The 20,104-nt window shown below is 55.1% G+C and overlaps 2 protein-coding genes across 6 annotated transcripts in view; one reads left to right on the top strand and one right to left on the bottom strand.

Annotated features, from left to right (window-relative positions):
- HDAC1 (histone deacetylase 1) overlaps nt 1-6,401 on the top strand; it is a 40,864-nt gene extending 34,463 nt beyond the window's left edge. For 2 of the 4 annotated variants that reach the window (XM_033422284.2, XM_033422283.2), the window contains 9 exons: nt 213-351; nt 812-953; nt 2,058-2,150; nt 3,314-3,422; nt 3,504-3,644; nt 4,190-4,298; nt 4,391-4,521; nt 4,776-4,928; nt 5,793-6,401. In XM_033422284.2, the coding sequence (XP_033278175.1) occupies nt 213-351; nt 812-953; nt 2,058-2,150; nt 3,314-3,422; nt 3,504-3,644; nt 4,190-4,298; nt 4,391-4,521; nt 4,776-4,928; nt 5,793-5,917 (1,142 nt within the window). In that variant the 3' untranslated portion in view covers nt 5,918-6,401. Of the gene's footprint in view, nt 1-212; nt 352-811; nt 954-2,057; nt 2,151-3,313; nt 3,423-3,503; nt 3,645-4,189; nt 4,299-4,390; nt 4,522-4,775; nt 4,929-5,465; nt 5,515-5,792 lie in introns of all 4 variants that reach the window. The other 2 variants (XM_004266520.3, XM_033422285.2) reach the window with 2 other exon arrangements.
- A 193-nt stretch (nt 6,402-6,594) lies between these two features.
- Nucleotides 6,595-9,776, bottom strand: MARCKSL1 (MARCKS like 1). 2 transcript variants are annotated; one of them, XM_049696455.1, is made up of 3 exons: nt 9,650-9,776; nt 8,686-8,874; nt 6,595-7,865 (listed from the first exon to the last, which is right to left on the bottom strand). In XM_049696455.1, the coding sequence occupies exons 2-3, from the start codon at nt 8,770-8,772 to the stop codon at nt 7,356-7,358; spliced, it is 597 nt and encodes a 198-aa protein (XP_049552412.1). In that variant the 5' UTR covers nt 8,773-8,874; nt 9,650-9,776; the 3' UTR covers nt 6,595-7,355. The 2 variants fall into 2 exon arrangements, with proteins under 2 accessions (XP_049552412.1, XP_004266567.1); XM_004266519.4 differs by lacking the exon at nt 9,650-9,776 and having other exon boundaries at nt 8,686-8,987.
- Nucleotides 9,777-20,104: the final 10,328 nt, after the last annotated feature.

The raw sequence follows: 20,104 nt of genomic DNA, 5'->3' as shown, positions 1-20,104 counted from the left end.
CCACCTTCAGTTTGGAAAACAGTTTTTTTAGAGTAGCCAATATCATGTTTATTCCTATTGGAATAGGGTAGGGGGAGAGGACTGGCTTGTGAATTGTACAATACAGCTGTTGAATAGGCAGGTCCTACCTCTCACTGGGTTCCCTTGGCTTCTTGGAGGAAAGGGAGAGAGTGGCTTGATAACAGGCTTGTGTTCTTTCTTCCCACGTCCAGCAAGTGCCGTGAAACTTAATAAGCAGCAGACGGACATCGCTGTGAATTGGGCTGGGGGCCTACACCATGCAAAGAAGTCCGAGGCATCTGGCTTCTGTTACGTCAATGATATCGTCTTGGCCATCCTGGAACTGCTAAAGTATGCCTTCCTGGCCTTGTCTCTTGGAGGAGCACCTTAGGCCAGGTTCCCATTTCCCCCTCCCCCGGGCTTGCCTCCCTAGTTTGCTTTTCCTAGCAGTGTGCTGGCTAGGATGTGTTCGGTGAGTGTCTCTGGCCATCCTCTCCTTGACGGGGTCTTGATTTGATCTGAGCCCACGGCAAGATCAGGGGCAGGCGCTGCTCAGATCCTGCCTCCAGAGTGTCCCTGTGTGGCTGGAGTTGACCCTGGCTGTAGAGTAGGAAGATCGGACTTGATCGGCTTGGTCAGGCCTCTGGAGACACCCTGCCGCTCTTCCACCTTCCTTCAGCCAGTTTCCGCGTCTCTGGTGCTTAGAGATACCTGAGGGAGGCAGCCAGCCCGGTAAGCTGGGACCTGGCGCCCTTGGCGCGTCCCACTCCCAAAGAGCCCCCAGAACCCCCTGACCCCCTTCTGATCCTAGGTATCACCAGAGGGTGCTGTATATTGACATTGATATTCACCACGGCGATGGCGTGGAAGAGGCCTTCTATACCACAGACCGAGTCATGACTGTGTCCTTTCATAAATATGGAGAGTACTTCCCAGGAACTGGGGACCTACGGGTGAGAACTCCCTTCAGGGGCCAACCAGCTCACCCTCAGCTGCCAGCTCTTAACTCTCCTATCTCATGTCACCAAAAACCACTTCCTGTGTCTTCTGCCATTCAGAATACCACACCCCAGCCTGGGACACCTGCCATGGTCTCTTTCCCTCTCTTATTCTGGAGGAAGGGAATGATGGTACATAAAGGGTTGGAAGGGATGGGGGTCTCCTGACTATTGCACTTCCCTCCTGGCCACAGCTGAGTTGCATTACACTATTCACATGTCCCAGACAGCTTGAATTTTAGGCTAGAAACATCAGGTTCTCTCCCACGGGCTAGGAATTGGAACCTTTATGGACCATCTCAAGGGTTCTTAATGTTTTTAGGTTACCCTCCCCTTTGACCATCTGACTGAAAGCTATGTACTCTCTCCCCATAAGTACATGAAATTTTACATTTGTTATCAAATAGTTAATAGATGCCTCCTCCTACTGAAGCCCATCCATGGACCTCAGGATAAGAATCCCTGGAAACTGATTCATTAAACTATTCTGCTTTGTGAGAGCATGAATACAATGAAACCAGCCATTTTGCCATGCCAGTGGCCCTTGGGTGAAAAAGTGGCACTAATTCAGTTGTTTGCCGTGGCAAGCATTATAATAACTGAGCCTTTCCAATTTTGAAGAATTCTTCTTCCGTTTCTGCTTTCCTTCCACACCTCCCTAGAGAGGAGAGTGGTGGGTAGAGGAGTGAGCAGTAAAGCGCTCTGGAAAGGAAAGGGTTGTCGTGGGGTGGGTGTTATTTCTATGGTCCAGCCCCCAGCCACCTTTAACCCAGTCCAGGGGGAGAGGTCTCATGCTGTGTGGTAGGATATTCAGTCTCTGGTTCCATAAATGATTCTCAGCCTGGGTGCAGACTCAGTGGTGTGTCCAGAGACGTGAGCTAGACTTGTTCCACCAGTGAGGGGAATGGTGCTAACCTGCTCTGTCCCTGGCCCACCTCATGGGCCCAGCTTATCTCTCTTAGAACCACTGCTTCTTTCCTTAGCCTTCCAGCCCTCATCCTTGAACTTCCTCCTAGCTTCATCATCTTTCAGTTTTACTTTAATGTGCTTCTTGATTAGGATATTGGGGCTGGCAAAGGCAAGTATTACGCTGTTAACTACCCGCTCCGAGATGGGATTGATGACGAGTCCTATGAGGCCATTTTCAAGCCGGTAAGTGGCTTAGGCTTATCCACCACTGGGCTATAAACAGGATTGATCTAAGGGAGGGGTAGCAAAACACCTCCAGTGTACTTCGGGATCTCTCCCCACTGAGAGGCTGGCTGGAAATGTGATGTGTTTGAACCCTGGATTGCATGCTGTGTGGCCAGTTAGGGGAACAAAATTCATCCAGATATTTACTGATGCCTTCTGTGGGTCAGGCCCTCTGCTGGATATAAGAATAGCTAAGACATGATCCATGCCCTTGAAGACCTCACAGTCTGTGGTGTGGGAGGCAAGCACATCCCTGACAGCATGTGGTCAGTGCTGTTTTTGAGGGATGAACATGGGCTGGGGAAAGCGTAGTCAGAGATGATTTCACAGAGGTAGTGACATTTGAGCTGGACTTTGAGAAATGAGGAGTTACCCATGTGAAGGAGGCGGGGGCTGGAGGGGAGGGGTGGCATTCAGCAGAGGGAACAGCACCAGCAGCATAGAGGTGCCAATACGTGGTATGTAGGCCAGTATGATGTGAGGGAGGAGTGTTGAAGGATGTGGTGGGAAATGTTTGTCGGGGTCAGTATTTCAAAGGTAGCCTTGAATGCCATGCTGAGGAGTTAAATCTTCACCTGTAAGCAATAAGGAACCATTACTAGAGTAGTAACCTAGTTAGGTTAGGTTAGGTAGTCGTTTAGCAAACACCAGGTGCCTACTATGTACCTTGTAGTAAGGGCAACAGAAAAGCCTAAGTTATGGTCTCTGTCCTCAGTTACATTAGAATCTAGTGAGAATGAGATAAACAAAAGTGAAGTGCCTCCTCACAGTATAAGGCTCAAAGTCTGCAGGACCAAATGCGTAGAGCAGATGCAGCTAAGGGCTGCATCAGAAGGGCTTCTTGGAGCAACGAAAGGAGGGAAAGATCTAGGGAATTGATAAGGAGATTGTCTTAGGCTCCTTATTAGAGCTAGAAGGCTCTTGGAGATCCTCTCAAATTGGAAAACTGAACAAATTGGGGAAATGAGAAGCCCAGGCTTGTACTCCCTTTTCTCTGAGGGAGAGTGGAAAGGTAGGAGTGAGTGATAAGGAGCCGAAGAAAGTGCTGCACCCACACTTTTCAGCCTGAACCTCAAATAGCTTTTCTTGAGGCTGGTAGTGACCAGGTTGTGTCCTTTCAGGTCATGTCCAAAGTAATGGAGATGTTCCAGCCCAGTGCAGTCGTCTTACAGTGTGGCTCTGACTCCTTGTCTGGTGATCGGTTAGGTTGCTTCAATTTGACCATCAAAGGTGAGGCCAGGTAGCACAGAGACGGGAGGGCAGGGTCCTGCTGGGTGCTCCTGCAACTTGGCACACCTTCTCCCACCAAAGGGCACGCCAAGTGTGTGGAATTTGTGAAGAGCTTCAACCTGCCTATGCTGATGCTGGGAGGAGGTGGCTACACCATTCGTAATGTCGCCCGGTGCTGGACATACGAAACAGCTGTGGCCCTGGACACAGAGATCCCTAATGGTAATAGCTGCAGGGCCAGATTGGGCTGGGCAGCGCAGGAGCTCACGTGCCCCTTTCCCATTGGCTCTACAACCTCTCCTCTTCAGAGTCTGATTCTCCTGCTATCCTCTTGTGGTTTTCAGACCGTAGCTGTCAGTTTTTTTCTGAGTCCTTTAGTTGACCCTGTCCCCTGTCCCTCAGCTGCTGGTCTGGACAAAATTATCAGTGCTTATCTATAGCTTTGGAATTCATACTCTGTAGGGTAACTGGGGTAGTGACTGAGGGAGTGCTCGCAATGAATATTGCCTAAATTTTTCTAAACCAGGGGCTTCAGCCTGCTTCATACACACACACGTGCACGTATGCACACAAACACACCACTGGTGTGGACACTGGAGAATGGCTTTAAAAAAAATTGAAATCCTATAGGTACCCAAGCCTCACCCTATCTTGGAGGCATGCTTCTCTGATAGTTGGGCTCACAGGTCCAGATAAACCTACAGATGCTTTTCTCAGGGTCCCATGGTGGCCAGTCTCTTAACTCTCTCACCCTCTGCCCCAATTAGAGCTTCCATACAACGACTACTTCGAATACTTTGGACCAGATTTCAAACTTCACATCAGTCCTTCCAATATGACTAACCAGAACACTAATGAGTACCTGGAAAAGATCAAGTGAGTATATCCTCCCCCACACCCCTAACAACATTCCAGGCTCTGGTTGGTCCTTGACCAGAGCCCAGCCACCTCTCTACCATTGGCCATAGACAGCGACTGTTTGAGAACCTGAGAATGCTGCCCCACGCGCCTGGGGTCCAAATGCAGGCCATTCCTGAGGATGCCATTCCAGAGGAGAGTGGCGATGAGGATGAAGAAGACCCTGACAAGCGCATTTCAAGTAAGACCGAGACCCAGGGGCCTCCACCTTCCTACTCCGCAGGCAGTTCTGACTTCCCTCCACTGTTCCTGGCTCCACATTCTCCCCAAGCTGCCCACCTGTTGAGAAACCCAAGTACCTGTGCCTGTAGGGATAATTTAGAGGGTCCAGGTCCCCTTCCCTTGGTGTCTTTTGGGGGAACATGCAAGAAAGCGCTGGGCAGACCCTGAGATAAAGAATCTGCTCTCCCACCCATATTTTCCATTACTTCCCAGTCTGTTCCTCGGACAAACGAATTGCCTGTGAGGAAGAGTTCTCCGACTCTGACGAGGAGGGAGAAGGCGGTCGCAAGAACTCTTCCAACTTCAAAAAAGCCAAGAGAGTCAAAACAGAAGATGAGAAAGAGAAAGACCCAGAAGAGAAGAAAGGTGGGTTTGGGTTGGGCCAGGACTTGGATCTTGAGCCCCAGGCCCTGGAGGAGGAATTTATGTAGGGCACTGGGAGGAGGGAGCTGACTCAGGCCCTGCCAGCTCCTTAGGGCTCTTCCTTAGCTACTTGGGCCTTTCACTGGTTCCCAGAAGTGGCAGGGCCCACAAAAGAATGAAACTCAATTCGTCATCTTCACTGGCTGATTGAGCCCTACCAGGCTCCAGAGCCAGGGACATGCCTGGGCTCCCCATGGTCGGGAGCATGGCTCTCACATACCACCCAAGACCTTTTCTCAGTGCTTCACCCCAGTTTCCCAGGGGGCTGCCTCCACCCACCGGGTTCAGGCTCCAGCAGGCTGGGAAACCGGTCCAACCTGTTTGTCCTCTGCAGGGCTCGCTGGGAGGGCCTGGGATGGGCTTTTCTCTCTTTTGTATGTCCAGTGAGCTGTAGTGTTGGGGAAGGGGTTTCAAAGTGGAGATGCCATGGGTCTTTCCAGAGGGGCTGCCCTTGGCCATCCCTGCACTCTTATGTTCTAGAAGTCACAGAAGAGGAGAAAACCAAGGAGGAGAAGCAAGAAGCCAAAGGGTGAGGAAGGAGCTGTCTATCATCTCCCTGGCATTGGAGCACCAGCCCCTTTGTCCCACCACGCTGAGAGGGAAGGCGCAGGGACAGCTGGTCCAGCTTACAAAGGCCTCTTTCAGGGACCAGTCTGTCTGTCTCTGCAGTTCTAGGCAGAGCTAGGAAGCCCCAGCCTTTAGCAGTCACCTGGGCAGCCGGGGTCCTGTGGAAGTCATTGTACCCACACTTTTGCCTTAAAGCCTCTAGGGTGGGTTATCTCATGCCAATCTCTGCTCTCTCCACAGGGTCAAGGAGGAGGTCAAGTTGGCCTGAACAGACCTCTCCAGTTCTGGCTTCTTGCCAAGTTCCCCACCTTTATCCCACAACCCCTCAGATTTTATATTTTCTATTTCTCTGTGTATTTATATAAAAATATATTAAATATAAATATCCCCAGGGACTAGACAGGAACCAGGGCCCTGAGCTCAGGGCACACGTGTTAGGTGAGCTTTTCTAGTAGCTGCCTTGCCACCCATCCCTCCCGAACTTTAATTTTGAACCATAACGGATGCCAGGTCTGGGTGGAAGGGATACACTTAAAGCAGCCATAGGACAAAATCTTGAAGTGCCTGCTTTGAAAAGGTGCCCTTATTGAGCATTTTAGAAGGGGTGGCTGGGTCTTCAGGGACTCCCTGTTGTTCGCAGGCTCTTGTCATCAGCCATTCTTAGATTGATTCTGTTCTCCTACCTTCCCACTGGCCCCCAGTGAGCCAAGAAACTCACACTGCCTGCCCTCTCTGTCCTCCCCCCAATTCTGCAGATGAAGATTGGTAGTCTAGTTTCCTTTTTGAGATACTATTTTCATTTTTGTGAGAATCTTTGTAATAAAATGGTACATTTCTACACCCTCCTGAGCTTGTCTCCTAGTAGTATCCCTGGGTTCATTTCGACTCCACTTCCCTGCCCTTCTGGTGTCCATGAGGATCTGGGCAACCCCTCAAAAACAAAAGAACCCCACAAACTTACCTGTCTCAGTCCCCCCTCAAGGTTTGAGGTAGACCAGTCTTCTCACCCTACCCCAGAAGACCACTCATTAAAAAGCACCACTAAAGGGACAACATTTATTCCTTTTCCAAATGTTACAGTAAAACCAGGTGGAAGAGAATGGTTTTAGCAGTTAGAAAAAAAAAAAATTACAAATCTGGGGTTTGGCCATTAAAAGTTATTTACACAATGGGAGGGAAAAAAAAAAAAAAAGACAACAAGAAGTTGTTTCACATTACATACCTCCCCCCCACCCCAAAGCTTAATACTTGCTTACCAAGTCAAAAAAGAGACACAGTTGATTCACAAGCTGGAGGTTCGAACTTGAGTAAGACATTTAGAAAAACCTAGACAGGGGCAGTGTCCTCCCCAGCCCAGGGGCCACTAGGCCCAGCACAGGAGACTACAAACAACAGGGGAAGGTGGACACTCAGGGCGTGGGAGTAGGCACCCCCACCTCTGGCTCAGGGATTTGGGGAGTAAACAAAGCCTACTTGGAAAAGAACTGGGGAAAAAAACCAGCAACTGCCTTCTGCACAGGTGGGGACAGGGAAGGAGGCAGGGACAGGGGCAGGAGCATTTCACATCACTAACCTAACTTGGGAAACTGCAAGGGACCATCTTCGACTGGCCTTAAGAGGAAGACCAGATGGATGATGGGAGAATCCACAGGAGGGAGAGGAGGAGAGGGAACGTGGCTAGGGGGCAACAGCCCCTTCCTTTCTGGGCACAGGAAGGCAGCCAGGTCACCAGGTCCAGGCAGTGACCTCACAAGGACGGCACAGTTTTTGCAGCTTAGAGATCACCCACCTGCCCCCACCCAGCTACTCATTCTGCTCGCTCGCTGGTGTAGGGCCACTCTCCGGCCCCGAGGGAGTGGATGGCTCTGCGGCCTGGGGCCCTGCCTCTTCTGTGTCTCCTCCCTTGGAGGCAGCGCTAGCCTCTGCCCCTTTGGCCTGGGGCTCCTGGCTCTCAGGGGTGGCGGCATCCTTCCCTTCCAGGGCAGTGCCTTCCTCGCTGCAGGCACCGATCTCCCCCTGCTCCTGCTCTTCCTCTGTGGGTGAGGAGGCAGACGAATCACCCCCTCCCTCCTTCCGATTTCTCTTGAAGGACAGGCCACTCAATTTGAAAGGCTTCTTGAAAGAGAATTTCTTCTTCTTCTTGGGGGTCTCCTTGGGGGGGACCTCCCCCTTGGCCTCAGCGCCCTGGCTAGGGGGTGCCGGCTCGATGGCATCACCAGTGGCCCCGGCTGCCTCCTCTGTTCCGTTCACGGGGGTCGACTCCCCTTCACCTTTGGGGGATAAGTCTCCATTGCTTTTCACGTGGCCGTTCTCCTGCAGGGCAGAGGAGACAGCAATGAGGGCCGGGGCTCTTACTCCCCTCCCCCAGCCCGCCTCTGACCTCTTCCACGCAACGGGGTCCCGACTCGTTCCGCCGCACCCCCAGAGCCTGGTTGTAACCTCACCCCACAGCCGGCATCCCGTCAAACCTCTCCCTCCTGCCCCGCACAGGCGCGCAGGGGCCGCGGCCGACAGGAGGCGCTGGGGTCCCGGGGCCCCCACCCACCTCCCCCGGGGCGCGCTCTCTATTCCGCGCAGGGCCGCCCGCGGCCGCGGATCCCGGGCTGGCGGGCGAGCCGTGCAGCCGATATTGGGCGGGAAGCCGCCCCGGGGCGCTGTTCCCCACACCTGGACGGCCTATTTTCCCAGCCTCCTGCTTTGTGTAAACGGCCCCCACCCACCTCAGGCTCTCCCCACCTCGCGGCTCCTCCCTAAAAAAAGCCGTGGGCTATCGAGGTCGAGTCTGCGGGGGGAGTGCCCTCCCCTCCGGCCCCCGCCCCGCGGCCCCCGGGCGCCCCCTTGGCGCGGCCCAGCAGCGCCTTTGTTCCCCGCGCGGCACTCCGGGCGGCCAGGGGGCAGCGCCGGGGGCCGAGGCCGCGAACAAAGAAGGCGGCGGGGCCCGGCCGGCGCCCCCTCCCCTCCCCTCCCCTTGCTTCGCCCGCGGGGGCTGCGGCGCCGAGAACAAAGGGACCGGGCGGGGGAGGGGGCGCCGCGTGTCCCGGGCCGGACAAAGCGCGCGGCCCCGGCCCGAGGCCCTAGGGGGGGCGAGGTACGAGAGGAGGGGGACGAGTCGGGCCGTGCCGAGCGCACCCACCTGTCCGTTGACCTTAGCGGGGGAAGCGCCTGCTGCCTCCTCGGCGGTCACGTCGCCCCGGGGAGCCTTGGAGCTCTGGCTGCCCATGGTGGGGGTTCTGCTGGGGGGCGCCCGGAGCCGCCCCGGGCTCGCGCCGCAGGGGATAGTTCGGTCGGGTGGGCCTGGCCGGCGGAGGGGTGGGGCTCGCGCCTGAGGGGGAGGGGTGTCGGGGGTAAACCTAGCTGCACCCCCGCTCCGTGCCGGACCCGCTAGCAACACCCGCCGCCGCTCCGCTCCGCGCCAGAATGCCGCCCGCCGCCCGCCGAGCCGCCTATATATATGCGCCCGGAGCTCGGGGCGGGGCCGGACATTTAAATGAGCACCCAATCGAGGGGCGGAGGCGGGCTCAAGTCGCGGGCCCCACTTGAGCGGTGGGCGACGCTGGCGGTCTGGTCTCCCCAACCCGCACGGCTACCGGGGGCAGGTGGGGTCCAGGGTGGGAAGGGGAGAGGCGGGTGCCTGAGGCGAGCCCAGAGGCGAGCCCAGAGGCGAGCTGGGTGGAGGGGGGCTCCTAGAGGAAAGAGGACAGAGCAGTCGTCCCTTCCTCTCACCGCCCACCTCTCAGGTGGACGCCCCAGCTCCTGGAGTGGCCCGCATCGCCTTGGTCCCGCATTGGCAGCCCCTGTCAGTCTCCCCCTAGAACTCTTCGAAGGGCTCACATGCCCAGACTCGTCAGCCGGCTGGTCCAGAGTTATTATGCTCCAGAGAATATGGTCATGGAAGTCGCAGGGCCCCAGCTGGGTTTTGTGCCCCCTCAGGCCGGGAGACTGGTCCGAGGTCCCGCCCACGTGCCTGCCTGTCCAGGGCAGCTTGGGAGGTTTGACCCACCGCAGGGTCACTCTGGTCAGACTGGTGAGGTCGTGCCTCATCCCTCCTCTCAGTCTCTTGGTGGCCCGTCACACTAAGCCCCCACAGATAAGCTCACCTTTGGTCCCTCCTGTTCTCAGCCTGAACCATGACAAAGTCCCATCTGGGGTGGTGCCGTGATCTTGAGGGGCATCTCCATCCCCATTTGAAAGCCGAGGAGCCTGAGGCTCAGAGACCTGGACATAACCTGTCTGACTTCGGTGCTCTCCCTTCACATCTGCTCCCCTACATCAGGGCTCCCCGAAGGGGGGGCGCTCAACAACCCTTAAAACACTCCAGTTCCTGAGGAGGAGGAGCCTTGGATGGCCCCTTCAGGACAGCCCCCAAGCTGCCCAGTCCAGCCGTCAGCCCCGCCTGAGTAGGGGAGCCCCGGGACAGGGGCAGGGGGGAGGAGGCTGGAGACTCTCCAGCTGGAGTCTCCTGCCACTCCCCCTAGCCCAGGCCAGGGGGAATCCCAGAGTCCTGGCTGGCCCCGGTTGTGTGTCTGGCTGCCTGCCCTCGGCCCCCAGGAGGAAGGGGATGGGGGCTGGAGGAAGCAAAGTGTTGCAAAAGCAAGGCTGTGTCCGGGACAGCTCAGCACGTCGCTCCCTTGCTCCTTCCCTCCTACAAGTATGGCCTCCTGGGAGGCCTGAGGCTGTGCGGTGTGGAGACACCCCAGGGACTGAGAAATCAGGAACTCCTACAGATCTGACAACAGAGGGGCGGGGCGGGCTGAGGTGGCTTCTACATACCAACTCACTCCTGTAGCCTCCATCCCCACCCCCACTCTGAGACTACAGAATACTCTCGGCTTCATTAGCACCCCCCATTTTACAGACTAGGACACTGAGGTTCGGAAAGGGAAGGTGACATGTCCAAGGGCACATAGCAGATACCAGTAGCTGAGGCTAAGAGTTTGGAGAGACCTGCAAAAAGGGGCTGGGGGCTGTAAGGAAAGTCCTGGAAGGAGTCTCTGTTGAGATCTGGGGCTGCCTGGTTAGCGTGGGAGGTGAGAAGAGCTAGCTTTGGGGAGAGGAAGGGACACCATGCCCCACGGCAACTCACTGACAGGACGGTGACTTCTGTACCCACTGCCACTAAGGGATGGACGTTGTGACCCACGTCTCTGTCTCGGCCACAATAGGGAGCCCACAATGCTGCCAGGCGCGGCCCGCACCAGCTGGCAGGGCTCAGATGGAGGGTGTGTGAGTCCTGGAGGAGTTGGAGTCCGAGGTTAGGAGCAGATGCTAAGGCTCCCGATTTCCAGGCGCTGCCCCGTGGGGATGAGAGGCAAATCGCCAGGATGATTCCAGGAGGACAGAGGAGCATCAGGGCTAAAGGATCCCGTGTCCCCAGAGCCCCAGAGGGAGGCTGGTCCACAGGGGAGCCCAAGCGTCCCCCACCAGACATCGAAGGAGGCTGGGGAGGGGGCACCTGGGAGCTGAATCCCTCAGCAAATCCAGGTCCCAGCCGAATCCGGCTTCTGGAAGAGGGAAGAGGCTTAGGATGCTGTGGGTGTGAGTGGGGGTGGTATCGCAGACCCCACGGCCTCCTCCATCCACACTCGGCTCCTTCCTCCCCAGCTGCTGCCCGCCCAGACAATGCGCCCATTGTTCTGTATCTCCAGGGGCCTGTGTGCAACTGTGTGTGTCTGTTTTTCTCTGTGTGTGACTGTGTATTGCTCGGTATCTGTGTGTGAGAGACTTTGTGACTCTGTGTATGTGTGTGTGACCAGGTGTGTACTTTTGTAGTTGTGTGAGTCTGCATCTTTGTTTGGCGATGTGTATTTAGGGTGAGAGAGAGAGCCTTGGTGACTCGCGATGACTTTCTGAGTCTTTCTGGGTATGTGCCTGTCTGTCCTTGAGGTTGTGTTGGTGACTGTGTCTGGCTGTGATCGGGTGTGTAACTATGAGTTATGTGCATAAGAGAGTGGCTACTTTGTGTTTGTGTGAGTGGCTGTGTGTGCCTCAGCCAGTCAGGTCGTGATGCTCAGGACCTCTGAGATGTGAGCTTTTGCCGGGGCAGAGTGGCAGGGGAAGGAGGAGTGGGGAAGACAGGGGGGCTCGAGTTTGGATGGCGGAAGCTGCAGAGTCTAGACTGTTTCGCACATCCCCCATCTGTCCCAGTTCTCCAGTAAAGGCTCAGACGCTGGTCCTGTCCTGAGATGCTCCTAGTCCCCATGGACAGAAGGGAATGGGACCCCGGGAGAGCACTGGGTGGGGCTGAAGGAGGGCAGGAGAGAGCACCGCCTCATAGAGAAGGCTGTGGGGACACTTTGAGGCCTCTGAGGAGGGCCCTGTGGTGGTGATCAGGTTAGATGCGAGGTGAGGGGTGAGGGCAGTATCTTGTCAGAAATGGAGGATGGGCCTTCCTAGGGGAGGGACCAGCATATGCCAAGGCCTGGAGAGGGGAGGAGACACCAGGGGATGGCCAGGTACCAGTGGAGGCCTCAGGAATGGTGACTTGGCACGGCACAGTTCCCAGCCCCAGGGTCCCCATCTCCTTCCAGGGAGCATCAGCTGGACTCGGAGACCTTAGTTCTGGCCCCAGGTCCGCCTCCTGCTTTTTTTTTTTTTTTTTGCGGTATGCGGGCCTCTCACTGTTGTGGCCTCTCCCATTGCGGAGCACAGGCTCCGGACGGGCAGGCTCAGCGGCCATGGCTCACGGGCCCAGCCGCTCCACGGCATGTGGGATCCTCCCGGACCGGGGCACAAACCCGTGTCCCCTGCATCGGCAGGCGGACTGTCAACCACTGCGTCACCAGGGAAGCCCCCGCCTCCTGCTTTAACCGTAAGCCAGTCCTTTCTCCTCTTGGGCCTCAGTTTACTCATCTGCACAGTGACAGCTTGGCGTCTGTGATTCACATTCATGGAGACTGGAGTTCCTCCTTCTGCTCCTGCATGGCAGAGCGTCAGCTGTGAGTCACGCAAGGCCCCTGCCCTCAGGGCTTTCCTGGCAACACCTTACGAGGAAAAGAAAGAGTCAGAGCAGGGTCAGATGAGGGGCCTGTGCGGGGGGCACTGGGGATGGAGGAAGGGCTTCGAGGGCACAAAGGGGAACAGCAAATGGTTTGTGTGGGGTGGGGATGAAGGTAGAGGCCTTGTCTGGAGCAAGATTTAAGGGACAGGATCCTAGGATTTGGGGACTGGCTGGTACAGGGATGGGGGTGGGGATATGGGAGTGATGATGTTGTAGCCCACATTTCTGTTTTGGGTGACACCTGCCAAAATGGATCCATGACTGATATAGGGCATCAGAGGAAAAACAAACTTGGGAGGGAGTTGCTGAATCTAGCCTTGCTGAGTTGGAGGTGCCCAGGGAATATTTGGGGGGGACATCCAGGAGGAAGTCTGCAGTCTATATGCTTCAGCACATAGACATGTGATCATGTTTCCTGAGCCAAAGGCCAGGGCCCAAAGGCTAGGGTCTGGCTGGTGACCTTAAAGGGATAACAGATAGAAGGTTTTCAGCCAGAACTGACCCCAGGAAATCTGGATCTCTGGTTGCTGCTAGTAAGAGGGTGACTGGAACCAAGCAGTGCATGAGGTCACCCAGGAAGTCCCTGGGTGGTGGGAGCTCTGCCACTGGTGGGGCCAGCAGCAAGAGAGGGCCCTGGGAAGGGAGCCAGCAGGGAGGAGGAGGAAAAACCCTAGAGGACAGAATCATGAGATCCTTGACCACACGGGAGAGTTTTAAAAAGGTAGGAATGGGGACTTCCCTGGTGGCGCAGTGGTTAAGAATCCGCCTGCCAATGCAGGGGACAGTGGTTCGAGCCCTGGTCTGGGAAGATCCCACATGCTGCAGAGCAACTGAGCCCATGCACCTCAACTACCGAGCCCGTGTGCCACAACTACTGAGCCCGAGCACCTAGAGCCTGTGCTCCGCAGCAAGAGAAGCCACTGCAATGAGAAGCCCCGGCTCGCTGCAACTAGAGAAAGCTGGCGTGCAGCAACGAAGACCCAATGCAGCCAAAAATAAATAAGTAAAGTAAAAAATAAATAAATGTATTTTTTAAAAAAAAAGGTAGGAATGACCAACGGTGATAATAATCATAGCTGCCAGCATTGATTACATGCCTATTGTACAGCAAGCCCTGTGCCAACTGCTTTCCATACGTTACCTCATGACCCGGTGAGCTGTGTGGCATCATTGTTCCCCCTTACAGAGGAGGACACAAGCCCAGGGAGGCGGAGTGTTTATGTGAGCAGAAGAGGAGGAGGTCAGGACTAAGAGGGGCGTGGCCGTGCTGGGTTCAGCCGGGGCCTCCACAAAGGGTCCTGATGCTTCTGATTTGGGAGAAGCAGTTAGGGATGTCGGCAGGGAGAGGCAAGGCAGCTGCAGGGCTGGTATCCCTGGGACTTGACTCCCCAGCACCCTGGGCACGCTGGGTTCTGGCTTGTTTGTCAGCAGGACCCAGGTGTGCAGCCTTCCTGCCAGTCCTGGGCCTTGAACCTGGGTCTGGATACTGGGGCACCTCAGGGGCCCTTCACTGGGACCCACCATCCAACCAGTCACCACATGACAGAGACAAGGGATTCTGGAAATTCCCTTTCAGGATTTAAGGCCACCCAGACCTTTCATTTCTCCCTTTCCCTCCCTCTTCCCCTGGTCTCTCTCTCTCTCTCTCTCTCTCTCATTCTCTCTCTCTCTCTGTGTGTGTGTGTGTGTGTGTGTGTGTGTGTGTGTTGTGGGTGGCTGTGCAAACTGGACAGGACCCAGCCACTATCTAATAGAGCTGTATCTCTGGGGCTCAATTTCTCCAATAGCTAAGAGGTGTGTAATCCCAGCTTGCCTGCCTATCTCCCCCAGGCTCAGAGGTCACCAGAAATTCAACCCAGTTATTCTGGGCTGCTCTCAGCCTCTCCCTTCCTCCCTCCCTCCCCTTTCCCTAACTTTCAGTTTCTTTTCAGATCCTGGGTGCCTTTGGGGGAAGAGGTGGCCAAACCAGTGGAATGTGGACTGCTAACAACTTTCCAACCAAAACCCCCCATTTAGGGGAATTCCCTTTAAAAGGAAAACTGAAACTCTCCTAGTCCAGTTCCCAGTCCCACCCTTTCCTCTCCACCCTGCTCAGACCTTGACGCATCACCTCTCCCATTCAGCTTCTTCTCCCAAATGATCTGGATCCAGACTACAGCTACCTTCTAGCTTTGTGACTCTGGCCAAGTCCCTTCCCCTTGCTGAGCCTCGCAACGCCCACTCTGTAAAACGAGGACACCAGGCGCCACTTTGAGTTGTGGCAAAGGGTTCAGTGAGGTACTGCTGTGCGGAGGCAACTGTAGAGGTGAAGAGCTGGCTCCGTCATATCCCAGCAGTGTGGCTTTAGGCCCTATCTGAGCCTCAGTCTCCTCATCTGTAAAATAGGAATGATGATCATACCTACTGCCTCAGGGTTATTGTGAGACAAATGACCTAGTACCGTGACGTAAAGCCCTGAGGACCAAGCACTTGAGGCGCAGAGCACGCAGGAACATTCGACAGTGTTCCTAAGTGCGATTACGTGAAATGCTGGGCAAGGGCCATTCCCTTCCCCTCTCTTCCCTTCCTGCCCTAGGGAGAGGAGGTAGGTGTCTAGGACCACCCTGGGATAACCTTGCGCCCCCTCCATCAGCTTCTTCTGGGGCGGGTGGTGGCGCTGGTGCTGAAGTGTTCAGAAGGGAAATTTATTTGGCTCAGTCAATTCCTTAAATGGCAAAGGAATCTGCCTCTCCCCAGAACCCTGAGGATTTTCTTTCTTTCCTCTCACACCCCAGAAGTGTCCCCCGGGGACCTCCTTTTGGTGACTATTCCCAGAAAAGACATACTCTGGACCCCCCTCCAACGCACACGTCGTCTGTCTGTCCCCTCCCAGCCTCTCACATCCTCCTTCCCTCCCATCTGTCTGCACAGGGAGGCCTTAGCTCTCAGGGACTGGCCCTCAATGCTCCATGTTGTGCCTCCGAGAGATTGGGCTCCCAGCCTCACCTCCTTCTTCTTGCTCCTTGGCCCACTGACCTTCAACTCTCCTGACTTTTTAGTTCATCAGAGCTGAGCCTCTCCCACCTCAGGGCCTTTGAACAGGCTGTTCCCGCCGCCTACAGTGTCTCTCTCCACTTCTCTACTTGCTGAATTTCTACTCTTCTCTTAAACCACTCCTGAGGACTTTCCAGATTCCCCAGGAGGAAGGGATGGCTCTCCCACCACCTGCTCCACACCTTTGGGCTTAGGGTTCCCACCACTCGGTTTCCCACCACTTGGAACCTGGGCTGCATCACCAGGCCACCCCCGTCAGCTCATCATCCCCTGTCTCCACCTCCATAACTGGCCCTTCTCACCTGGACCTGGGCCATTTCATCAGCTTTCTCACTTGTCTTTCTGCACAAGTCTAGCCCCTCTAGCTGTTTTCTGCCTCAGGGTCACTTTCCGGTAGAGGGTGCTCAATAAATATCTGTTGACTGATGGAGTAAATGAGTGAAGGAACGAATGAAAGAGTGACAGAAATGTAGAATCAAGCCTATCCCCCTTGGCTTTGAACCTTTCCATGGCTCCCTACTGCCATCAGCACAAAGTCTGTGCCTTATATTTAAGGTCCTCCCTGTCTGATTCCCCACAGCGCACTCTGGGCTTTTCCCCAAGCCATACCCTGTTCTCCTTCCTGCATTCATGTAGCTTTGTCCTTCTTCCCTGCTATGCAGCAGGGAAACAAGATTGGTTGTTGAAATAATCCAGGCAAGTGATGATGGGGAACCTGCACTAAAGAGAGAAGGGAGAGTCAGCCAACACCAACATTTCCTGAGCTAGACTCTGTCCTCAGTGCTCGGGACTGCGAGTGTAGCCTTGGAGCTTAAGTTTGAGATGACTATTAGGGTCCCCGTGGAGACATCAGGCGGGCAGTTAATCGATCTATGAGCCTGGATTTCAGAGGAGAGCTTGGAGGCCTCCTCCAATTTTTTTTTAAATAAATTTATTTATTTATTTATTTTTGGTGGCATTGGGTCTTTGTTGCTGCGCGCGGGCTTTCTCTAGTTGCGGAGAGCGGGGGCTACTCTTTGTTGCAGTGAGTGGGCTTCTCATCGTGGTGGTTTCTCTTGTTGCAGAGCACGGGCTCTAGGCGCACAGGCTTCAGCAGTTGTGGTACACGGGCTCAGTAGTTGTGGCTCGCAGTCTCTAGAGCACAGACTCAGTAGTTGTGGCACACGGGCTTAGCTGCTCCGCGGCATGTGGGATCTTCCCAGACCAGGGCTCTAACCCGTGTCCCCTGCATTGGCAGGCGGATTCTTAACCACTGTGACACCAGGGAAGTCCGGCCTCCCAAATTTGAAGCCACAGGACTGGATGGGATCCACCGAGAGGAGCAGCTCAAGAAGACAGTGCCGGGGGCTCTCCAACTTTGACACTCTGAGTGGGGAGCCAGCAGGGGGATTCAGCTCTTGGGCAGAGAAGGGAAGAGAACCAGGAGCAGGGATGTCCTGAAGGCTGAGGGAGGAAATGGCTTCCAGAAGGATTGCGTGATCTGCCATGTCAAATGCTGCTGAAGGTGGAGGAAGACGGAGGGGGAGAGGTATAGGAGGGGTCCAGGGGCAGAAGTGACAGGTCTTAGCAAAGGACTATGGATGTCGGGAGTGAGGAGGAAGGACCGAGGATGGTGCCTGAGGGTCTGGCTTGGGAAATGGGTGGAAAGAGGTGCCAAGCCATACACAGAAGGCCTAGGGAGGAGTAGCGGGGCACCATGGAAAAGGAGAGGTCAGCTTTGGACAGCTTGAGTTGAGGTGCCTTTGGAATGTCATTAGGATCTATGCGTCTGGAATGAAATGTGTGTTGGAGAGAAAAAGAGAAGATCCCCCTGTGTGTGTGTGTGTGTGTGTGTGTCTGTCTCTGTCACTCTCTCCTCTATCCTTTTTTTTTTTTTTTTTTGGCCGTGCCATGTGGGATCTTAGTTCCCTGACCAGGGGTCAAACCTGTGCCCCCTGCATTGGGAGTGCAGAGTCTTAACCACTGGAACATCGGGGAAGTCCCTCTCCTCTATCCTTTTCTATGTGTATTTATGAAAGAATCTATATGCTGACTGTTATGAAATCTTTGTCTCCAGCCCAGGTCTCTCCAGAACTCTGGCTGCCCTTGGAGATCACCCCGCATGTCCCACAGGGACCTACAAGACACAGAAAAACAGGCTCAGGACACAGATTAGAAAGGACAGAGTTGGAGGCGAGATAAACCAGGGAAGAGTTGATCAGACTGGTCCAGACAATGGCAAAGGCGGCCTGAACTAGGCAAGGGCAGAGGGCAGAGGAGATGAAGTGCAGAGACATTCAGGGAGCGGAGAGCACCAGAGATGGGGGCGAGGTTCCATGTGGAGGGAGAGGGGCTAGAGGAGGAAGGGAGACAGCTCTAGGGGTCCGCTGGGTGTGGAGAGTGGGGACAGCTGCCCTGCAGTCACCTCTTTATCTGACTGAGACCCCTCCCAAAAGGGCAGGGGAGGGGTCATAAGTGGGTCTTACGGAGGGGGGAGGGGGCTGCTGTTGACCGCAGAGTGCATGAGTCAGGGTGGACACCCGAAGCCTCCTTCCTTTAACCATCGGCACCCTCTGCCGAACCCCTGCAGGGAGGCATGAGCGGGATCCACTCCCAGCTTCAATCCCAGGTAGGACCTGCGAGAGTGAGTAAAGGGGAACACAGGGACAGGTGCTCAGGGCCTTGGACCTAGTTGAGGGCCAGAGACCACTTGTTGCCCACCAGAGTGGACTCTGAGACCCCGGGAGGGCTCTAGGCTTAGAGGTGCCACGATGGGACCATGTCCCTCCCTTGCTTTAAACCTGTCCATGGCTCCCTACTTCCTCTTGGAGAATGTCCACCCCCTTGGCCTGGCCTTCAAGGTCTTTGAAGCTCCAGGCCCAGCTAGCTTCATCTTAGGCAGAGCCCTCCTGGCTGCCAGTCTCACGGTTCTCTCAGCAGGATGACCGCTCTGATGATACCATTTCAGGCTGCAAATCACCAAGCCTTCTCCATGCTGCCAGTTCTGCTTGGATTGCTACTCCCTTTGTAGGTCTACCCAGGGCCTGCCCATCTGTCAAGATTCAGCTCAAGGTACCCCTCCAAAAGGCTTTCCTGATCTTCCAGAGGAGTCACTGTGCCCCAAACAAACTAATGTCACCCTCTGTGGCACTTTACTGAGCTGGCGTATGTCTCTGCCTCTCTCCTTCTATGGCCTGTGAGAGTCTGGGGAGGAGGAACAAGTCGGGTTCACTCAGTCTACCCCATGGGGGGGTGGTCATGGGTGCAGTGGGACATTCAGGGGCGGCTACAGAGGCCCTCCCAGCCCTGTGGGTTCAGTCTAACTCAGTGTGTGTGGATGGGGAGAACAGAGATCATCATCCCCCAAAGTAGGGAGAGCCAGAGAGCAGTGAAAGCTGCTTTATTCGGGCAGTGAAGGGCAGAAACATGGAGATACCAGGGGAGAGGGCAAAGGTGGACAATCTTCATCCACTGAGAGGGGACACAGGACTGTGCAGTGTTCCAGGCATCTTCCTGCTCATCCTGGCTTGGCACAAGTTAGCCTCAGGACCATGAGGAGATGAACCTGAAGCCTGTCTTCCCAAGTCCCTGGAAAACAGACATCTGTGACCCTCCTCTGGGACCTGGGGCACAGTTTGTGTAGCTGAGCACCCTAGACTGTCTGGGCTCTTGTGCAGCTCTGCTGTGAACTCGCTGGGTGTCCTCGGGCAAGTCATTTAATGGCTCTGAGCCCTAATCAGTCTCCTTATCTGAGAATAATGGGAATAACAATGGTACCCACCTCATAGGGTTGTGATGAGGCCCATGCGAAGTGTTAGCATAATAACTGGCTGAAAGTAAATGTGGAATAAATATGAGTTGTTAGGATTATAACTATTCCATCAAGAGACCTGGGTTCTGGTCCCAGTTCTGCCATGTTTTCCTCACTGGACCTGCCTGAGTTTCCATCTAAAAAATGGGATATTGGGCTTCCCTGGTGGCGCAGTGGTTGAGAGTCCACCTGCCGATGCAGGGGACACGGGTTCGTACCCCGGTCCGGGAGGATCCCACATGTCGCGGAGCAGCTGGGCCCGTGAGCCACGGCTGCTGAGCCTGAGCGTCCGGAGCCTGTGCTCCGCAACAGGAGAGGCCACAACAGTGAGAGGCCTGCGTACCGCAAAAAAAACAAAAAAAAAAAAACAAAAAAAACAAAACAGGGATATTGAAGGATTAAATGAAATAATGGCTGTGGCAGAGACTCCTAAGATGAGTGATGGTCTCTTTCCCTCTGAGGTTCATCTCGCTGGGGCTGCAGAGGGGTTGTCACCTCCACTCTGTCAGGCCTTTACTGGGCTCTCTGTCCCGGCAGGATCTGCTGCCACAGGGCCAGCCCATCTCCTCCTCTTGGCCCATGAGGCAGAATGAGAGGAAAGGGCTGCGGTTGCCCCAGCAGGGACTGTGGTTACGCAGGACGAAGGACTTCCTTCCAGACTGCAGGATGCTATCCTGGGAAGGAGCCAGAGATCGTGGGACAGAGGCTGCTGAGGGGAGGGATTGCTTCCAG

This window comes from Orcinus orca, chromosome 1, assembly GCF_937001465.1.
Source record: "Orcinus orca chromosome 1, mOrcOrc1.1, whole genome shotgun sequence".
Taxonomy (NCBI): Eukaryota; Metazoa; Chordata; class Mammalia; order Artiodactyla; family Delphinidae; genus Orcinus; species Orcinus orca.
This window is presented reverse-complemented; position numbering and strand designations above follow the sequence as displayed.

Coding starts and splice junctions, on each gene's coding strand:
- MARCKSL1 (XM_049696455.1), bottom strand. CDS start 8,772: ATGGGCAGCCAGAGCTCCAAGGCTCCCCGGGGCGACGTGACCGCCGAG. Junction 7,866..8,685: donor CCGCTAAGGTCAACGGACAG/GTGGGTGCGCTC, acceptor TCTGCCCTGCAG/GAGAACGGCCACGTGAAAAG.